The sequence below is a fragment of the Mchenga conophoros genome, linkage group LG4, assembly GCF_057382185.1.
Source record: "Mchenga conophoros isolate Kocher_MC1m ecotype Shallow Benthic linkage group LG4, M_conophoros_male_GT1.1, whole genome shotgun sequence".
Taxonomy (NCBI): Eukaryota; Metazoa; Chordata; class Actinopteri; order Cichliformes; family Cichlidae; genus Mchenga; species Mchenga conophoros.
The window spans coordinates 30,452,422-30,468,224 of NC_140529.1; the positions used below are offsets into that span (position 1 = coordinate 30,452,422).

Here is a 15,803-nt window from a genome sequence, read left to right on the forward strand (position 1 = left end):
ACGAACGTGTATATTTGTGTGTACTGTCATTGGTCAATACTTAATTTAAAACATCTTCCGGTCACCTCCAAAATAAAAAAAAACTTTTTTTTTCTTTTTTTTCTTTTTTTTTTTTAAGCGAAGTAATTACGTGATATTACCAATTGGGGGCGCTAAAGATTCACACATTTTTCTTCTCCCTTTAGTGTTAATAACATGAAAATAAAAATAAACAAGAATGTGTTGATAAAAATGTTTTTGTATCAAAATTACTGATGTTAACATCAGTAATTTTGTGAAAAATAAATATGTGTTAATTGAAATAGTTTATGGTAAAATTAAGTTGAAATCAGTGTCACATAAAGAGACAGAAATAATATTTTACTACTCTCTACAGTATTTAAGTATATTTATATTTAAATATGTCACTTTTTTCAATAGAATCTCCAAAATCTTTTTCTATTGGAGAAAAATATGAGAATAACAGCAATGTTTTATACTTTGACTCAGCTTTTTGATTAGGTCTTTTTCTAAAATCCCAAGTGAAAGATGAAGAAATGGCCAGCAGATGTCATCACTCTAACTTTATCAAATGCTGCAAAACCGTGAATCATTTTAAGCATAGTTACTGGCATTTGCTTAATGGGTTTCAGTCAGTGCCTTGCAAAGCTTTTTCATCATCACTTGTGCCAGAGTCTGCAGATATTTTGCCATCTCATAATCATAGTCATCATTATTTCTGCACACTGTTCCTCACTACAGCTTTAGACTGGTCGAGCTTGAAAAAAATACCCCTCTTCTTTCCCATTTAACCTTCATTTTTTAGTCTCCTTTGTGTTCCCTTGTGAAGTCGGAGGACAAAAAGGCAAGCATTGCATTTGAACTGTGAGTTTTAAGCGCTTTATTCTGAATTAAGAGACAAGATAGCTCTCATCACTTCATTTGATTCACATCATGCGTTTAATTACTTTCATCCTTTGTGAAAATTAATTGAAAAAAATTAAACCCAAGCAAAACTTTGGCTGCTTTTAAGCTTAATAAAAGAACTGCATTTCGCTTTCAAAAACACCGCAGCCAAAGGTCTGGAATGAGATGCAGGTCAATCAGCTATTCTACTAAAATATGAAGATTAAATATTCTTCTGTGGAGGGATGCAGGTGCTTTTTTGCCCCCTTTAGCAGAAATGACCTTTTTTAAGAGTTTTTACATAATTGCTTACTATCTGGCACTGGCTGGTTGAAATTTTTTAACCACTCCTCTATGCAAAATTCCTTCAGTTGCCAGATGACCTTAGGCAGGAGGGTTTTCAAACAGCAGTTCCTCTATCAAATCCTTTTTGAACTCTGGGCTTTAAGGACATTCAATCACCTTACAGTTCTTCCTTTTGAGTTATTCCAGGGTGGACTGAAGGTTAATTATTGCCTTGTTGAAATGTCCCTTTCTGATTCACTTTTCAGACAGGTAGCCTCATATTATATTCCAATAATCTTAGTTATGATGCAGAATTTATAGTTCAATAAATGATCGCCCAGTCCCCCAAGAGAAGGGAGGCGACCCCAGACCTTCCCATTTCTGTCAGTTCTTCTTCTACTAAGCTCCCGGTATGACAAACATGTCTACTGTTACTTTAACCAAAAAGCTCTGCCTCTGATTTGTCTAGACAGAACAAATTATTCTAGAACTCCCAGCCTCAGCCTGTTGGCAAAATGTATTTTACTCTTAAATTTTTTGCTTCGAACATCAAAGTATTTTCCCTGCCACATCTTCAATACAGGGAACCATCTCTTTCTGATTGTCTAAACCTTTGCCTTGACAGTAACACTTGCATGAGCTACCAGCAGCTCCTCTAGTTAAAACTAGGGGTTTTGTCACTCTTGGGTTGGATTTGCTTTGGCAGCCGGTTCAGTAAAAACTGGCAGCCATCTAAAATCTACAGTTTTTACTGAGAGTGGAATCGTGGCTGCAAAAAATAATTAAAAAAAAATCTCTTGCTATATTCTTCTGGAGGTCTTAGAGAAAACTTAAGATTGTGGCATGATGATTTCAAAGAGAAGCAGCAAACTCTAGATCGGTTTAATTAAGACAGGCTCCACTTGTCACTTTGCAAGCGGAGGCTTATTTTATGCTAACAGTGACTAAACTTTTCTGAATATAAAGAATTAACAGTGTTCATTTTAAATGTGTTAATCTTCACTTCTTTTTTTTTTTTTCAAATTTACAGCTATCAGTAGCTTTAGGGGAAAAAAATGAGAGCATCAAAGTGTTACACTTTATAATGCCCATATTTAGTCCCGCCCATAGTCAGCAGCAGTGAACTGTTCATTCCTTAAGCATTGCTCAGCTGTGACAGGACTAAAAAAGAGAAATAACTCTGTCCTTCTCTCTGCTCTCTTGCTGTCTGCAAATCCCCAAACTCACTTTTTTGCCATTTAAAGCGTAAAAGAGAATCTTGGTATTAGACTTTAAACAGTCCACCAGTGTTTGCTCCAGCTAGTACTGCCATCACTACCACTGTAACCTCACCATGTTCATTTCCATGCTGCTCTAAGCTGCCAGCTGGTTACGTAAAGTGTTTTCATATGAAACACATTTTGGTGAAGTCAGTGGAATGTTCAGTAAATGCTCCAAATTAAATCTTGTGTCACATGTGAAGTCTACAAATGTACAAAAAAAAAAGCTGTTTTTTAGCTTTCGAAATTACGTACAGCTCAGACTGTGCCAGAGCTGGCTGTCTAATATGTCAGGTATTTTCAGCAAGTTGTGCCTGGACATTGTGGAAGGATCTAGTTGGGAGGAAAACAGGATTATTATTATTTTTAATGCAGTGTGAGTTAATTGGCTGTGAGTTTAAAGTATCCTATAAATATCTTAAAACCATTCTTCTGCTAACAAATCATTTGGAGTATTTGGAAGAAAAGGAATGATCCCCTTACAACAGTGGGCCTCTTTGTACCAGATCAGATTTCTTAGGAGTTCAGAAGTCTGAGTCAGAAAGAACCCAGATTAGTGAGTCAATGTTACTTCCTGTAATTCAAAACTGCCCGCAAGAACCCAGACCCCACAGCACGTCGATCTGACAAAAACCCCGGCAAGTCTGCCGCACATGGTTTTGCTGTTTTTGTTTTGTTTCACACGTCGGGTGTATTTCAGGTCATCCGCATACACTGCTGCCAGATGGACAGTAACAGAGGGTTATGCCATTGACTGAGCAGCTGGATGTCTGACTGGTGCAGAATATTCGCGGTGGTCCTGCAGAGACTCTCCAGTTTGATCTCTTTCTTTTCTCTGTCTGCACATTCTCTAGAAAACAAGCAATGCACCACACTTTTGTATTTACATTTTCTGCATTGTATCCCATCATCTTATTTCACTTAATATGTGATCCTGATTTACTCAAGCTCATCTTTAATACAATAACAGTTATTCTAATAACTCATTTGTGTCTCATCTCATCTATAATCTGTGATGTGATGCAAGTAACCTGTACACAAAGAAGGTTACTCATTTGGTTTATTTGCTTTTTACTCGAAGCAGGTTCCAGCATAGATGAAAGTACGGAGCCAACCATCCTTAGTAAACAATTGATTCCATATGTGATTCGGGGGAAAAGGTTGAACTGTTGAGTCATTTGCCATAAATGATGACATTCATTTTAAATCTATCCCAGTCTGCTTGTCTGGCATAAAGCCAGAGTACCAAAAAAAAAAAAAATGTTCTAAGGAATTAGTCAGTTTTTCTGTAAGCAAGCTTTTGTGAATCGTATAAAGGACTACTCCTCTCTGACTCAGAATTGTCAGTGTCCAATGTTTTTGTCAAGTGCTTTGGAAAAACTGTAAATGTTAAACCATCCACCCACCAGAGAGAAGTCTGCACAGAAAGATCTCAGCGCACTGAATCGCCCAGCCAGAAGCCAACTCAGCATTTCTTCTTTATTTACTAATAAACTACAACTCATTCTTTATCTAAAGGTCACGCTTTTGTCATGGATCGGACATTGTGTCTGTGTGCCGCTCTGTTTCCTCATTCGCCTCACCACTTGCTAAAGATAGCACCATTAAACATCATGGAACAAAAAATGATTCAATAATGAAGCTGCTTTTGGCCTAAAATGGTCAAAGAAAAAAAAAGCTTCCCTGACGTCCTGACAGCATGTCCATGCTCAGATTTTGAAGAGATGTATGGTAAATGCACAATAACAGCTCAAGAGAGTATTTAACTGTTTGATATTCGTCATAGGTAGCCATAAACCAATAAATAACCACAAATGGCTGAGTATGCACTTTAATAAAACCAACCAAAATCTACATATTTGGATGGCTTTGGATCCAGATGTTCACTTCCCCATGGTTTTACTGCATTGTACAGCAAAAAAAAAAAAGAAAAAAAGAAAAGAAAAGTTTTCAGCAATTTCAGCTGCCCAGCTCAAAGTGTTTTCTAGTGTCAGCACACTGCATCTGACTATAACAGGCACCATAGTTCAAGTCAAAGCTGAGATCTTCTAATACCATATAGCTGCAGAGGAAAAGCCATACAAGTAGAGGCCATAAAAGGCTACTGACTTAACATATTTACATTCAGTACTTAATTACCCAGAATAACCTGTGACGCTATTGGCAGTAGTGCAGTAAAAATAAGAGAAATCCTGGGACTGCTGAGCTACTACACCACATACTTTCCTCAGGAATGGAATGCTGCTGCTGCTCCTCAAGTCTGAGAGAGGAGGTCGCTGTTTTCCCTCACTCAAAGGTATTTTTTGAATACCTTGTAGTGGAGAGCTGACTCAAAAATATAGGAGTAGGAGGAGAAGAAGGAGGAGGGGGTGGTGAACATACTTAGAGAGCAACAGGTTTATGACTTCCTTTAGAAATCTGAAGTTTTTCTTGGCTAATGCTGGCAACGTGAGCTGACTTTGTGCAGATTAGTTTTGTAAAGTAAGCAAAAGCAGTCGCCAGCAGTATCTGTCTTCTATTTATGGCCTCCCCCAGGCCTCCCCCCCCTCCCCACCCCACCTCCCCAGACTGACGTCAGCACAAAGTTATTTTCATGAATGGAGGGGGCGGTCACGAGGAATCGGTGACGTGAGTGCTTGCGGAAGCAGAGCGTGGAATGTTGGTACATTGTTGTTGTTTTGTAGTTAATTTAGTACGAGGATACGCCGCTGCCCGTCTGTGCTGGACGCTTTTTACCAAGTTTGTCAACTTGCTTCACCGGTTGTCGAGGAAACATACTTTGACAGTTTTACACACTCCGGTCCACAGATATCTGAGTCCACAGAGGTGAGGTTGTATTTTTTTTAATTATTTATTTTTTTCGGGAAGATGTTTTGACATTCCTTTCTAAATTACTCGAGTTCTCACGGTGACATAGTGGCGCACGCAAACAGGCTTGTGTTGTGCATCCTCTTCGTAGGATAAGTTTTGATCCCAGTTATGAAAGCTCATGTTGATTTCGTAGATTTGTTTCTTTCGGGCGGACACGTGTTGTGCTGGAGATACATAATACAGTGCTTCAAAAGTGGCGCAGACCTCCGAGCAGTCGCATATAGGAAGTTAGAAATTGTATGAAAATATGTAAAAGGGGGAAACAAACGTGTGTTTTGTCGCTTTCCTGCGATTTGAAATAGTTCTTTGAAAATAACAGCGGTGATTATGACACTGACTGAATGCGGTCCCTTTAAAAAAAATTATAGCTAATAATTTTTATAAACTGTATAACGAGCGAGGAGACGTTTTCGACCAGCATTGTGGGAGGGAAGAAAAATAAGACGATAAAAATCACACTATTTCTTCGCACTTCTCATTAAAAGTAAAGCTAAAGTTACAGAATGTGTTACAAAATATGTTTATATACTATTACTAAGCATGCCTGAACCTCTAAGGTTTTAGATTATAACTTTTTCTAGAACGAAAAAAACCCAAACCCCAAAATTGCATTCCCCCCCCCATGTGTGTTTATTTATAGCATTTCTGTGACTTGAATTAGATTTTCGGAAAATGGAAGTGAAATAAACTTCCTCACTTTCCTATTGAAACAAATCCATGTACAGCATTTTTCACATCCTCCTTAATTTTCGCGCTCTTCCCCAGCTCATGGCAGCGAGGTTGATAGCGGGTGCTATAATGCAGAATACCAGCCTGCTTTTGACATTGAAATCGACACGTGGTCTGCATTTTTAGACATGTGGGACAAAGGGCACGATGTGGAGTGGAGGTAGACCACCGGGGTTGACTAGCCTACAAGAAACAGCAGAAGGAACCCATATTTCCACAAACGATGAATCACTTTAGAGACTTTATCTCATCGCTGTGTTTAGCTATAATTCCTGCTCTGCATAACTCTTAATGAATTGGGTAAAGATAAGAAAACCTTGAATTACAATGACTAATTGAATTTTTGACCATGGCTCTAAAATAGCTCACAATGATCTTCTTTGCAGTCTTGTATGTCCACCTTTCAGTTTGCCCTTTGCCATTTACTTAAAAACTTGTGATTAATATATGGAAAATATTTGTCTGAGTAACTTGTTCCGCTTAGATGGTCACAGGTTGATGTCTTGAGGGGGGGCTTTATGATTCACTGTTGTTTCTGGTGGGTGCACACTGACTTTCAGTCTGAAGCAGTAGGAGCAGGGTGTGCTCCTGTCATGAGGTTAACATGTGGTTCAATCACCAAAGTGATGATATCTTTTTTGGATGGAGAAGTTACAGCAGCTGACTCATCATACCAGTATGGGACAGTGGGAGGGGGGGGGGGGGGGGGGGGGGGGGAGAGAGAGAGAGAGAGAGAGAGAAATTCCCCTGAAGATGCAGCATATGGTCAAATTGTCTTCTCTTTGTTTCTCATTTTGCCGGACAGTGGTGATGGATGAAAGCAGTGCAGAATGCGAGACCGTTTTTGTGGTGGAGTATTGTGAAAGTGAAATGTTTGTGGTTAGCAATGCTATGACTCACACAGAACACGTTGGCTGTGATGTGTTTTGCTCCTCTTACTGGAAAAAAGATGTCAAGTTTTGATTACTGACTGTGGAAGCCAGTGATTTTTATTTGCAGCCGAACATGCCAACCAGAGTGGACACAGGCAATAAGAGGTGACTGTTTGAACAGGTCTGCCTTGCATCTGTCAAACGTGACTCCCTGGCAGTTATATAGCATTTGAGATTGTTCCCTCTGCCACTGGCAGCGACTTGTATCAAGTCATTTCTGTCAGAAAGACTGGATCTCAAACCACTGCTTTCACCTCATTATGGTCAGAGGTGTGGCAAGTGTCAGAGGTACTCCTGTAATTATATTGCCGGATTGTGTTGCTGGGAATTCTCTGTTGATTCCTGATGGAGCTGGATGCAACTCTTGATTCTGTTGTGATTCAAACTCAAATCAAATAATTCGAAACGTTTGCTCAACCTATCTGTCCTGAAAGAACATTATCGAAATCTTTAGGACTATTATTAGCAGTGACTGAATATTAATATGTCTTCTTTTATTCACTAATTATTAGTTATAATTAAAAAAAGGACCGATGTGTCCACTTTTCATTCTTTACATCGTTCTGAAAACCAGTGTCGATGACTGGGAGAATATCTTCTCACAGATATTCGGTGAGATCTCCTCCCTTTCCGCAAGAAAGTTCCGCTGGTCATGCCAACCATTTCTGAGGTTCTCTGTACTTTTCCTTCCTCTCCCTGAAACAACGGGATTTTCCAGGAAATGTCAGATCAGGAGGGTGTGATTCCCTGCTGCTGGTTGTCGCTTTTACCAGTAAACAGCATGACTCACTGCTCAGCTATGCTCTCCATTTCCTTCACATAATATCCCACCAAATGTGCTGCGCTGGAGAAAGAGCAGAGTGCTGCGTGCCTCAGTCTGTGAAGAAATCTCTCCACCCCCCTCCCCTTAGAAAAGTGCAAGAAATGCAAGCGCTTTCTCATGAAGACTAAAGTTGAATGTCAAGGGCAGCATTAAGTCTGCTTTGCGCTGAACCCCCTCCCCAACCTGCACAAAAAGAGAAGAAAAACAAAGAATCCAGACAAGCCAGCTCTGCATTTATTAGTGAAGTGTGAGCGCATAAGTCTTTGATACGCTGTTTATTTTAGGGGAAGGCTGGGCCCCACAGTTACCTGCTGTAACTGAACAGCAGCCATGAACTTGACCCGATCCCTGACTTCAAAAACAGTAAGCTATACTTTAACCACGAGGTATCGGTGAAGGAAAGGTACATACATTTATTTAACTGGCTTGGTCTCAGATGTGGAGCAAGGTTACAATGGATTTCTTGTCCCACAATTGTTTGCCTAGAGATGATTCTTTTTAAAATCACTGTTTTCTTGCTTCTGCTCTGGTTTACTTGCTTTTGAACTAGTTAAAAATATTCATAACATGCATCTGTACATCTTCAAAGAACACAGCAGGCAACATTGTGCTTTTTGCTCAAATCCCCCAGCAAACAAGCAGAGCCGTGAAATGTTTGTGCTTATAGTGGATAGACAGTGGAGCATTTACTCCAGTGAGTACTTATTTGGTTATCAGTCGTCAGAGGGGTGTCGTTAGGAATAAAACAGTATTGCTTGTTGTATATCAAAATGAGGGAAAGTGAATTTTTAAAAAAAATGAAGCACTTTGTTTACAATTTGTCCCTCAAAGGAACACAACAATAAGAAAGAAAGACTCCTGACTTCCACACGTAAGCATGCGCAGGCTGTTTTCCATTTATTTGGCCAAGTGACAGATGTGCGATACTTCAAAATTCCAGACATTTTGTGAAATTTGCAGCCATTGTTTTACAAGTGGGTTTGTCTCCACTCCACCCCCGTAGCTGAGCGCATTGCAGGATATATTCAGACTGCATGTTCCCTCTTCAGCGAAGGTTCGCCTGTGTGCATGTGAGGGTTTGCACATGTGTGTTCGCTCAGGAATGTGGTTTTGTTCTTTACCCGCCAACTGTGGCTTTTCTTTGAGGTAGCCTATTTTCCCAGACTCCTTTCCTTACTGTTATGAAGAAAAAAAAAAAGCCTAACGTAAGTTGTTTTCTTGACTATAGTGAGAGGACGTGTTTTGTCTGTCTTCTCTGTGTGGTTGCTGGGGTTTGTTTTGTTCTCTGAGGAAACTTTGGTGTCTTAATCAAGAAAGCCGTGTCCCTGTGCAAGTTGCAAAAACATAAGCACATGCCTTAAGAATTTCAGGCAAACAATCTGGCATACTGGTTCAGACTGGGGACCTCTTGTATAAAGATCAGAGAGGCCCCAGTCCGCTTTTCCATGATTTTTTCAAGGAACATACCCAGGGACCCCCCTCTGACGCAATACCACTTAAATTAGACCGTTTAGGGCCAGCTTGCTTTTGAGGAATGTTTTATTTTAGTTCATCTTTATTTGATGCCTCTAAAATCTCAGTTATGTAATTCTTTGCAGCATGTTTTGCAGATAAATAAAGGACATCAGCGAGCACACCAGATGTTCCTTAAATCTCTAAACCGAAGTTTGTGTGGATTCTGTTTGTAGCTGTTCGCTCATTACACACATTTGCCATGTGTTTATTTTCCAAGTTAGAAAATCAAGTCAGAATCCTATTTCAGGACAATGACTTAGTAATGTTTAAAAAACAAGAAGAAAAAAGCATTTGTTTTTCTAAGTTTTCACTGCACTACTGGTCTGAGTTAGAATCCCCTAGAGGCCCTGTATTAACAGAAATATATATATCACACAATGAACAGTCACACCCACAGTATTTTCTTCCACGAATGCTTCAGCTAATAGGTCTGAAGAGAATATTTCCCCTCTTACTGAGGGTATCACTTATCGCATTGCTCCCTTTAAATTGTTTAGTTGGCAGAAATTTGTGTCAGCACTGCGGGCTAAATATATCCACGAGCGTTAAATAAGGGCATAGGGCAGCTCAGGAAAGCCCAATGAGAGGATCCAACCACAGAGAGACGGCACTAAATCGATAGACTACATTGTCTCCCAGCAAAAATACATCAGTGACTATAAAGGAAACTATTTCTCTGTGACACTCTATCTTTAGGAATTTTCCACATGCTGCCCTGTAAAGTTCAGCAGAACTATAAATGTTATACTGATGTGATGATTTGCTTTGATGAGGAGGCAGAATCCTGTAGACTGCTGCTCTGTAAATCCAGAGAGGTCAGATCAGAAGATAAATGATGGATTTAAGAGGAGAATTGAGGATTTTTGTACACAGGTTGCCTTGAAGTTAGCAGCACAAGTTAGTGCTGTTCTTTTTTTCTTTTGGTCTGTACTATGTATGGGCTGTGTTGTGGTTATGAATGAGACTTGTTTACCCTTTTGGTGACCATGTGACTCACACTCCCACGCCCATTTGCAGGGCGTTTCCATGGTATCTGTTGAGCATGGAACAGTGCACTCGTAGTCAAGCTGGTCTGTAGGTCTTGAAATGGAGCCTTTGGGGGATGTGTGCCTCTCACAGGATCGCAGCTCAGCGCTCTTGCTTTTTTTGGCCATGGCAGCAGTCTGGAAAGCATGTGGCTCACTGTAATGAGTACAGAGAGGCTTTTCTAAATACTGCCCTGGCAAAATCACTGAGGCAGAGAGCTTAAATGCAAAGTTCTGTGACGAGCAGGAGAGAAGTTGCCTGTTTCTAATTTTGCCTGGTCTAGTGAACTACATTGTCACGGCCCTCTTTTTAATATGTAAAGACAGACAAGCAACAGTGCTGACAATTAATAGAGTCATGCTGCCATCTGCTGGTATTTATGTCACTAACAAACAAACATGAGCACTGACATATGATGTAACCCTGGGATGTGACGTCTGTGCAGTAAACTTCTCGAGTATCACCACTGGGGGTGTCATTTCTGCTTATCTGTCATATCTGAAATGTCAAATAACATGCAAGTAAAAAATATCAGTATCTCATTTTTAAAATATAGTGCTTGAACTAAAATGCACTGTTTAAAATTCCTGTATGTTAACGCACTCTGCAGCAGAAGTAACCCGAGTAGTATAAACTAATGATATGTGCAAAGTAACACATGCTGTCCAGTCATTCTAGTAGAATAACTTCACTACCTCAATTGCTTCTAAATTGCCAACATAAGTAGCTGAGTAAATCTGCTTAATTGTAATTACTTTCGTCCATCAATAATATGTTCTGTTTCACTTACTTGAGGTCGTATGTTTTTTACTTTTCAGTGTCTTCTGTGAGATTCTGGTCATTTGTCTTCATGCAGGGAATGACGACTACTTTTAAGACGAGCAAAGCTTTAAAGGTAAGCATGAGAAGTTTGAAAAATGTTTTAGTGATTCACGCCTGCACACAGTTCTTCATGCACTGCTCGTGTCTTGCAGGTCAAGAAGGAGGTGGGTGAGAATGCCCCTGTGCTCAGCGATGATGAGTTGGTTGCCATGTCTGTGCGGGAGCTCAATCAGCACCTGCGTGGGCTCACCAAGGAGGATGTTGTGCGATTGAAGCAGCGACGGCGGACCCTGAAAAACCGCGGCTATGCCGCGAGCTGCCGCATCAAACGTGTTACCCAAAAGGAGGAGCTGGAGAGACAAAAGACCGAGCTGCAGCAGGAGGTGGACAAGCTGGCCCGTGAGAATGCCAGCATGAGATTGGAGTTGGATGCACTGCGAGCCAAGTATGAGGCTTTGCAGTGTTTCGCACGGACTGTGACCAGAGGGCCTCTCTCACCAGGCAAAGTTGCACCTACCAGCGTCATCACCATCGTCAAATCTACCAGCCAAAACAACTCCAGCCCATCCGCTTTCTCAACACCTTCCTAGTGTTGACAGGACTGGGCTCTCCTTTGCCTGCCTGGTCCTTCCTATTTCTGACCTGGTCTAAACCTACTCATCCCACACTGAGACGAGGCTCGGTAGTTAGACTGAGGGGTGGCCGGGGTGGCAAGCTCTATGTGATGTTATGCTGCATTCACAATTCTGTCTCCCTCTTTTTGTCTCTTTTACACAATCTACATTGTCTGTGCACTGTGCAAACCCCCTTCCTGACAACCAGCACCGGCAGGTTATCGGGCCTCTGTGACCCTACCTCCATGACTAATAGCAGAGATTTGCTTTTACTCAAATTTCAAGTATTTGACACGCCTTAATGTGGCAGCACATGGTCTGGGACACCTCTCATACTTTATGATGTAAAGAATAAAATACGAGAGGTTTAAAGTAACGCATATGAGACAGTATGGATACTTTTAAAGTCTTTGCCAAATCACATTTTCTTTGTATAAATATTAATGAGCCTGTGTCTGTTGCCTTGAACAGTTCTACATGTGATCTATGCAATATCTCACATGTATTTTAACACAGAGGTGATATCTTTCCACTGTGAGGTCAAATGGACACTTCTTCAAGGCCACAGTTATCAGATGCCTTTGAAAGCTAGCCAAACGCGGCACCGGAAACTTATATGCTTAGCACTTTTAGGAGGTGCTAAGCAGTAAAGTCACTTGACTAAGTGTTTGAGTAACATGAAAACTTATGTAGAAATGGTTCTGAGGGATCTTTGCATTATACTGTTGACAACTGACCAATGTTTAGCTAAAAAGCTATACTAGTCTTTTAACCATGATACCTATATAAGTAACTTATTTAGAAAGCAATACCAGTACAGTTCAGAGAAGTTTGAATGATGCAGCTAAAAGTGATCTAATCTGGCAGTTTTGAAGAAACACCTTAAATTAATATTTGGAAAGAGTTAAAATCACCCATTACGATAGAATTTGTCTTTGTCGGACTGGACTGTGTTTCCTTGTACAATATTCTGAAAAGTGCCATTTGTGCCTTCATTCCTCCTACTGGCAACTGAGAAAAGACATGTCTGAGTACCGTCAGATTTCAGAAGGGGTTCCGATCTCTCTTGTCAACTACATTCTAGTTGACAGATAGCTGAAAAGTACTGTTATGTTATGTTGTCAAAGACAGTGTAGGCAGTTGGAGCTGTTGCATGTGATTGCATTTGTGTGTGGCCCCTTGACTCAGAAGTTTCTTGATATATATTGTAGAAAATTTTTTAAATTCTGTTTAAATGGTAAACTTGGTCAGACTAAATTGCAAAACTGGAAAGTGATTAAGGAACATGCGTTTGACAATGGTGTCTTTCATCAAATAGCACTTAGAGAAGACCGTTAAGATACAGTGAGCAGAAAAAATAAATCACAGGGCCACTTGTTTAAAGAAGGAAGTTACGCTTGCATTTCTGCAGTTACTGGAGCTTAACTAGGTGAAAACACAATGTGGTCGGACCACTTACAGGAAAGTTGTGCCGAATGTAACTAATGATAGTGAACTACTACTATCTGCTGAGGCACTTACTGAGTGGTGTTTAATCTCTTTTCTTTGTATGCAACTCTTGGTAGGTAATCCATATTGGATATAATAATAAGAGCAGACCTTTTAAGTATGATGCAATTCAAGTTGCTTACTGTATATTACAGACTAGAGACGGCAAAGCTCCCACCGCTTCTGTTGTCCCTTAGATTGAGAACTCCGTCCAAATAGAAATCATTCCTAATACTGGGTCACAAGAAGTGCTGCTGCCGGTGTTGGTATTTCCGAAACAGTAACCAGCTACTTTTCTTTTGACACGCTCTTCTACAAGAGAACTCCTGACGCCCGTCTCTAGAAACTGTGGTGTCAAGATAACTAAATGCAGTAAAGGCCTTGCTCTCATTGTACATTTTGTAATACCGTATTTAAATATGAAATTCACTTGAAATCGAGCTGTTCTTACCGAGAATCCATTCCCAATTTGGAGTGAAGTCAATAGATTGTTCATGTCAGGATTTTCTCTTGGCTAAGAGGACATGACTGTTCTTCCCCTGTTCCATAGCTGCAAAGAACAGTATGGGGAACTTTGCTGCTGTACAACCTGCTGTGATTTATAAGCAGGGGCATTGCTGTGTTCTTACTCTCATTTTGTATTTTTCATTTGGTTTGTGTCAATACAGCCCATATTCTTTTTTTCCTGATACTTAGTTTTATAAGCATATACATTATATAAATATACATTATATAGTACATATTTTTCTATATTTATGTCTTTTACTATGCTGGGAGTGGTGTGATTATGTAATCGGTCTTTGAAGTCTAATTATATGAATGCTGAACTTTTCTCTTAAAAAGAAAAAAAAAGGAAAAAAAATAGTAGTCAAATTTACAACGAGAGAACTGTTTTCGTAACTTAAGTTTTGTGAGTATTTATGGCCCAAGAATAGTTCTTCTCAGCATATTCACAATGTATCTAATGCACGACTTGGACAGTAACTAGGGTTACATGCAGGCTGCAGATGACCTTCTGTAGAAGCGATCATATTTTGTCATGTCAAATTTGATCATTTCGAGTGTAACACGAAACACTGCCTAATATCAAAAGTGCCTAATTTCAACCAAGTGTTTAGTTTGCAAAATAGGCTTTTGGGCAGCGTTAACTGAGGAATTATTAAGAATATTGCAAATAGAATATGAGGAAAATTTGCTCTTAAAACAGATCAACCTGCATGCAAACCTAGTCCGCCCCTGCAGCCACTAAACCTGGTATACTTTTCTAAATATGTCAAGCCAGAAATTTCAGTGACTGCAATGCTTTTGTAACTGCTTAACAAAAAACAAAACAAAAAGAACCCCAAAGCTCTTTTACGACTGTTCACCCAGGCCTCTTACAGATAAGGAATGTGTCAAGCCTTGGACAAATGAGTACATATTACCTGTTTACATAACTTATTTCTTGAGCACATTCACCTAAAAGGCTTTGTGGCTAAAAGCATTTTCTGCATAGCATTACAGTGACCTCTTGTGGTTTAGTTTCCAAGCAAAACTAAGCTACATCAGGGTTTCTTTAATTTTAGCACTTATTACTGTATTTGAGTCTGAGGTGAATACTTTTTTATGAGCACACCTAAATAATAATTACCTGAAAAAAAAAAAAACAGTTTCAAATTTTAAAGTATATATTTATGTACAGTGCCTAAATAAGGACAAACCTTCCTCTGGGTGAATTAAGTTCTACATTTCAGTATGACCTAGCAGAGAGTTTATTCATGCTCTTTTCTTAAGCTACCCAAAAAAGTCTAGTAGACACACAAGTTTAAAGAAGGTTAAAGATGTAGATACATTAATGTAGACATGTTTATAGGGGAAAATAAAAAAAACCCTCCTGCCATGGGTGAATACAAACCTTGGTTTGATCAGCTTTCTTTCTACATCGAAGTAAACCGCAGTTAATACCAAGGAGCAGTAATAGAACAGATCTTTTTTTAAATCTTTCATACAATAATTATAGCAAATGCATGTACAGAAATGTGCATGCTTGTATGTCTTGAGTAAGCGTTCGAGGTGATCAGCCGTCTTTGATTAAATAAGCTTCAACACACAAGCTTTGCCAGTCCTACAAGCTATAGTATTTAACTTTAGCCATGTAGAAAGTCAGTTTTAATATTGTAAGAGTGGAGCATGTGTACAGATTAGGTGTGGCTAAAATTATGGATGAAATACATTGAATGTTAGTTTAACAGCAGCAACTTCTGCGTTTGTGAGTTTGAGATAAATGTCTCGAGGCTTAGAGTGACTGTCAAATAGCAGTAAAAAGGCAGCATAAATTGAGTATGTACCATTCATGACTTGTCATTACTCTGCTCATATATTTTATATTTATTTCAATGATTTGTGTAATTTTATTAAAAAGAAAAAACACCTAAATTATTTTTTACATTCATTTACATGTTTTCTTAATGAACTACCCTCATGTACAAATAAAATCTATGTTGTTTCTGCTCTTATTTAATGTGTGGTAAATTTATTCCTATAAATAAGGGTCACTGATTCTTTTTTCTCATTA

At 39.4% G+C, this 15,803-nt stretch overlaps 1 protein-coding gene across 2 annotated transcripts; it reads left to right on the top strand.

Annotated features, from left to right (window-relative positions):
- Positions 1–5,051: 5,051 nt before the first annotated feature.
- mafk (MAF bZIP transcription factor K) lies at positions 5,052–15,744 on the top strand. 2 transcript variants are annotated; one of them, XM_085271721.1, is made up of 3 exons: positions 5,052–5,260; positions 11,144–11,220; positions 11,300–15,744. In XM_085271721.1, the coding sequence occupies exons 2-3, from the start codon at positions 11,176–11,178 to the stop codon at positions 11,735–11,737; spliced, it is 483 nt and encodes a 160-aa protein (XP_085127847.1). In that variant the 5' UTR covers positions 5,052–5,260; positions 11,144–11,175; the 3' UTR covers positions 11,738–15,744. The 2 variants fall into 2 exon arrangements, with proteins under 2 accessions (XP_085127847.1, XP_085127846.1); XM_085271720.1 differs by having other exon boundaries at positions 5,054–5,255.
- Positions 15,745–15,803: the final 59 nt, after the last annotated feature.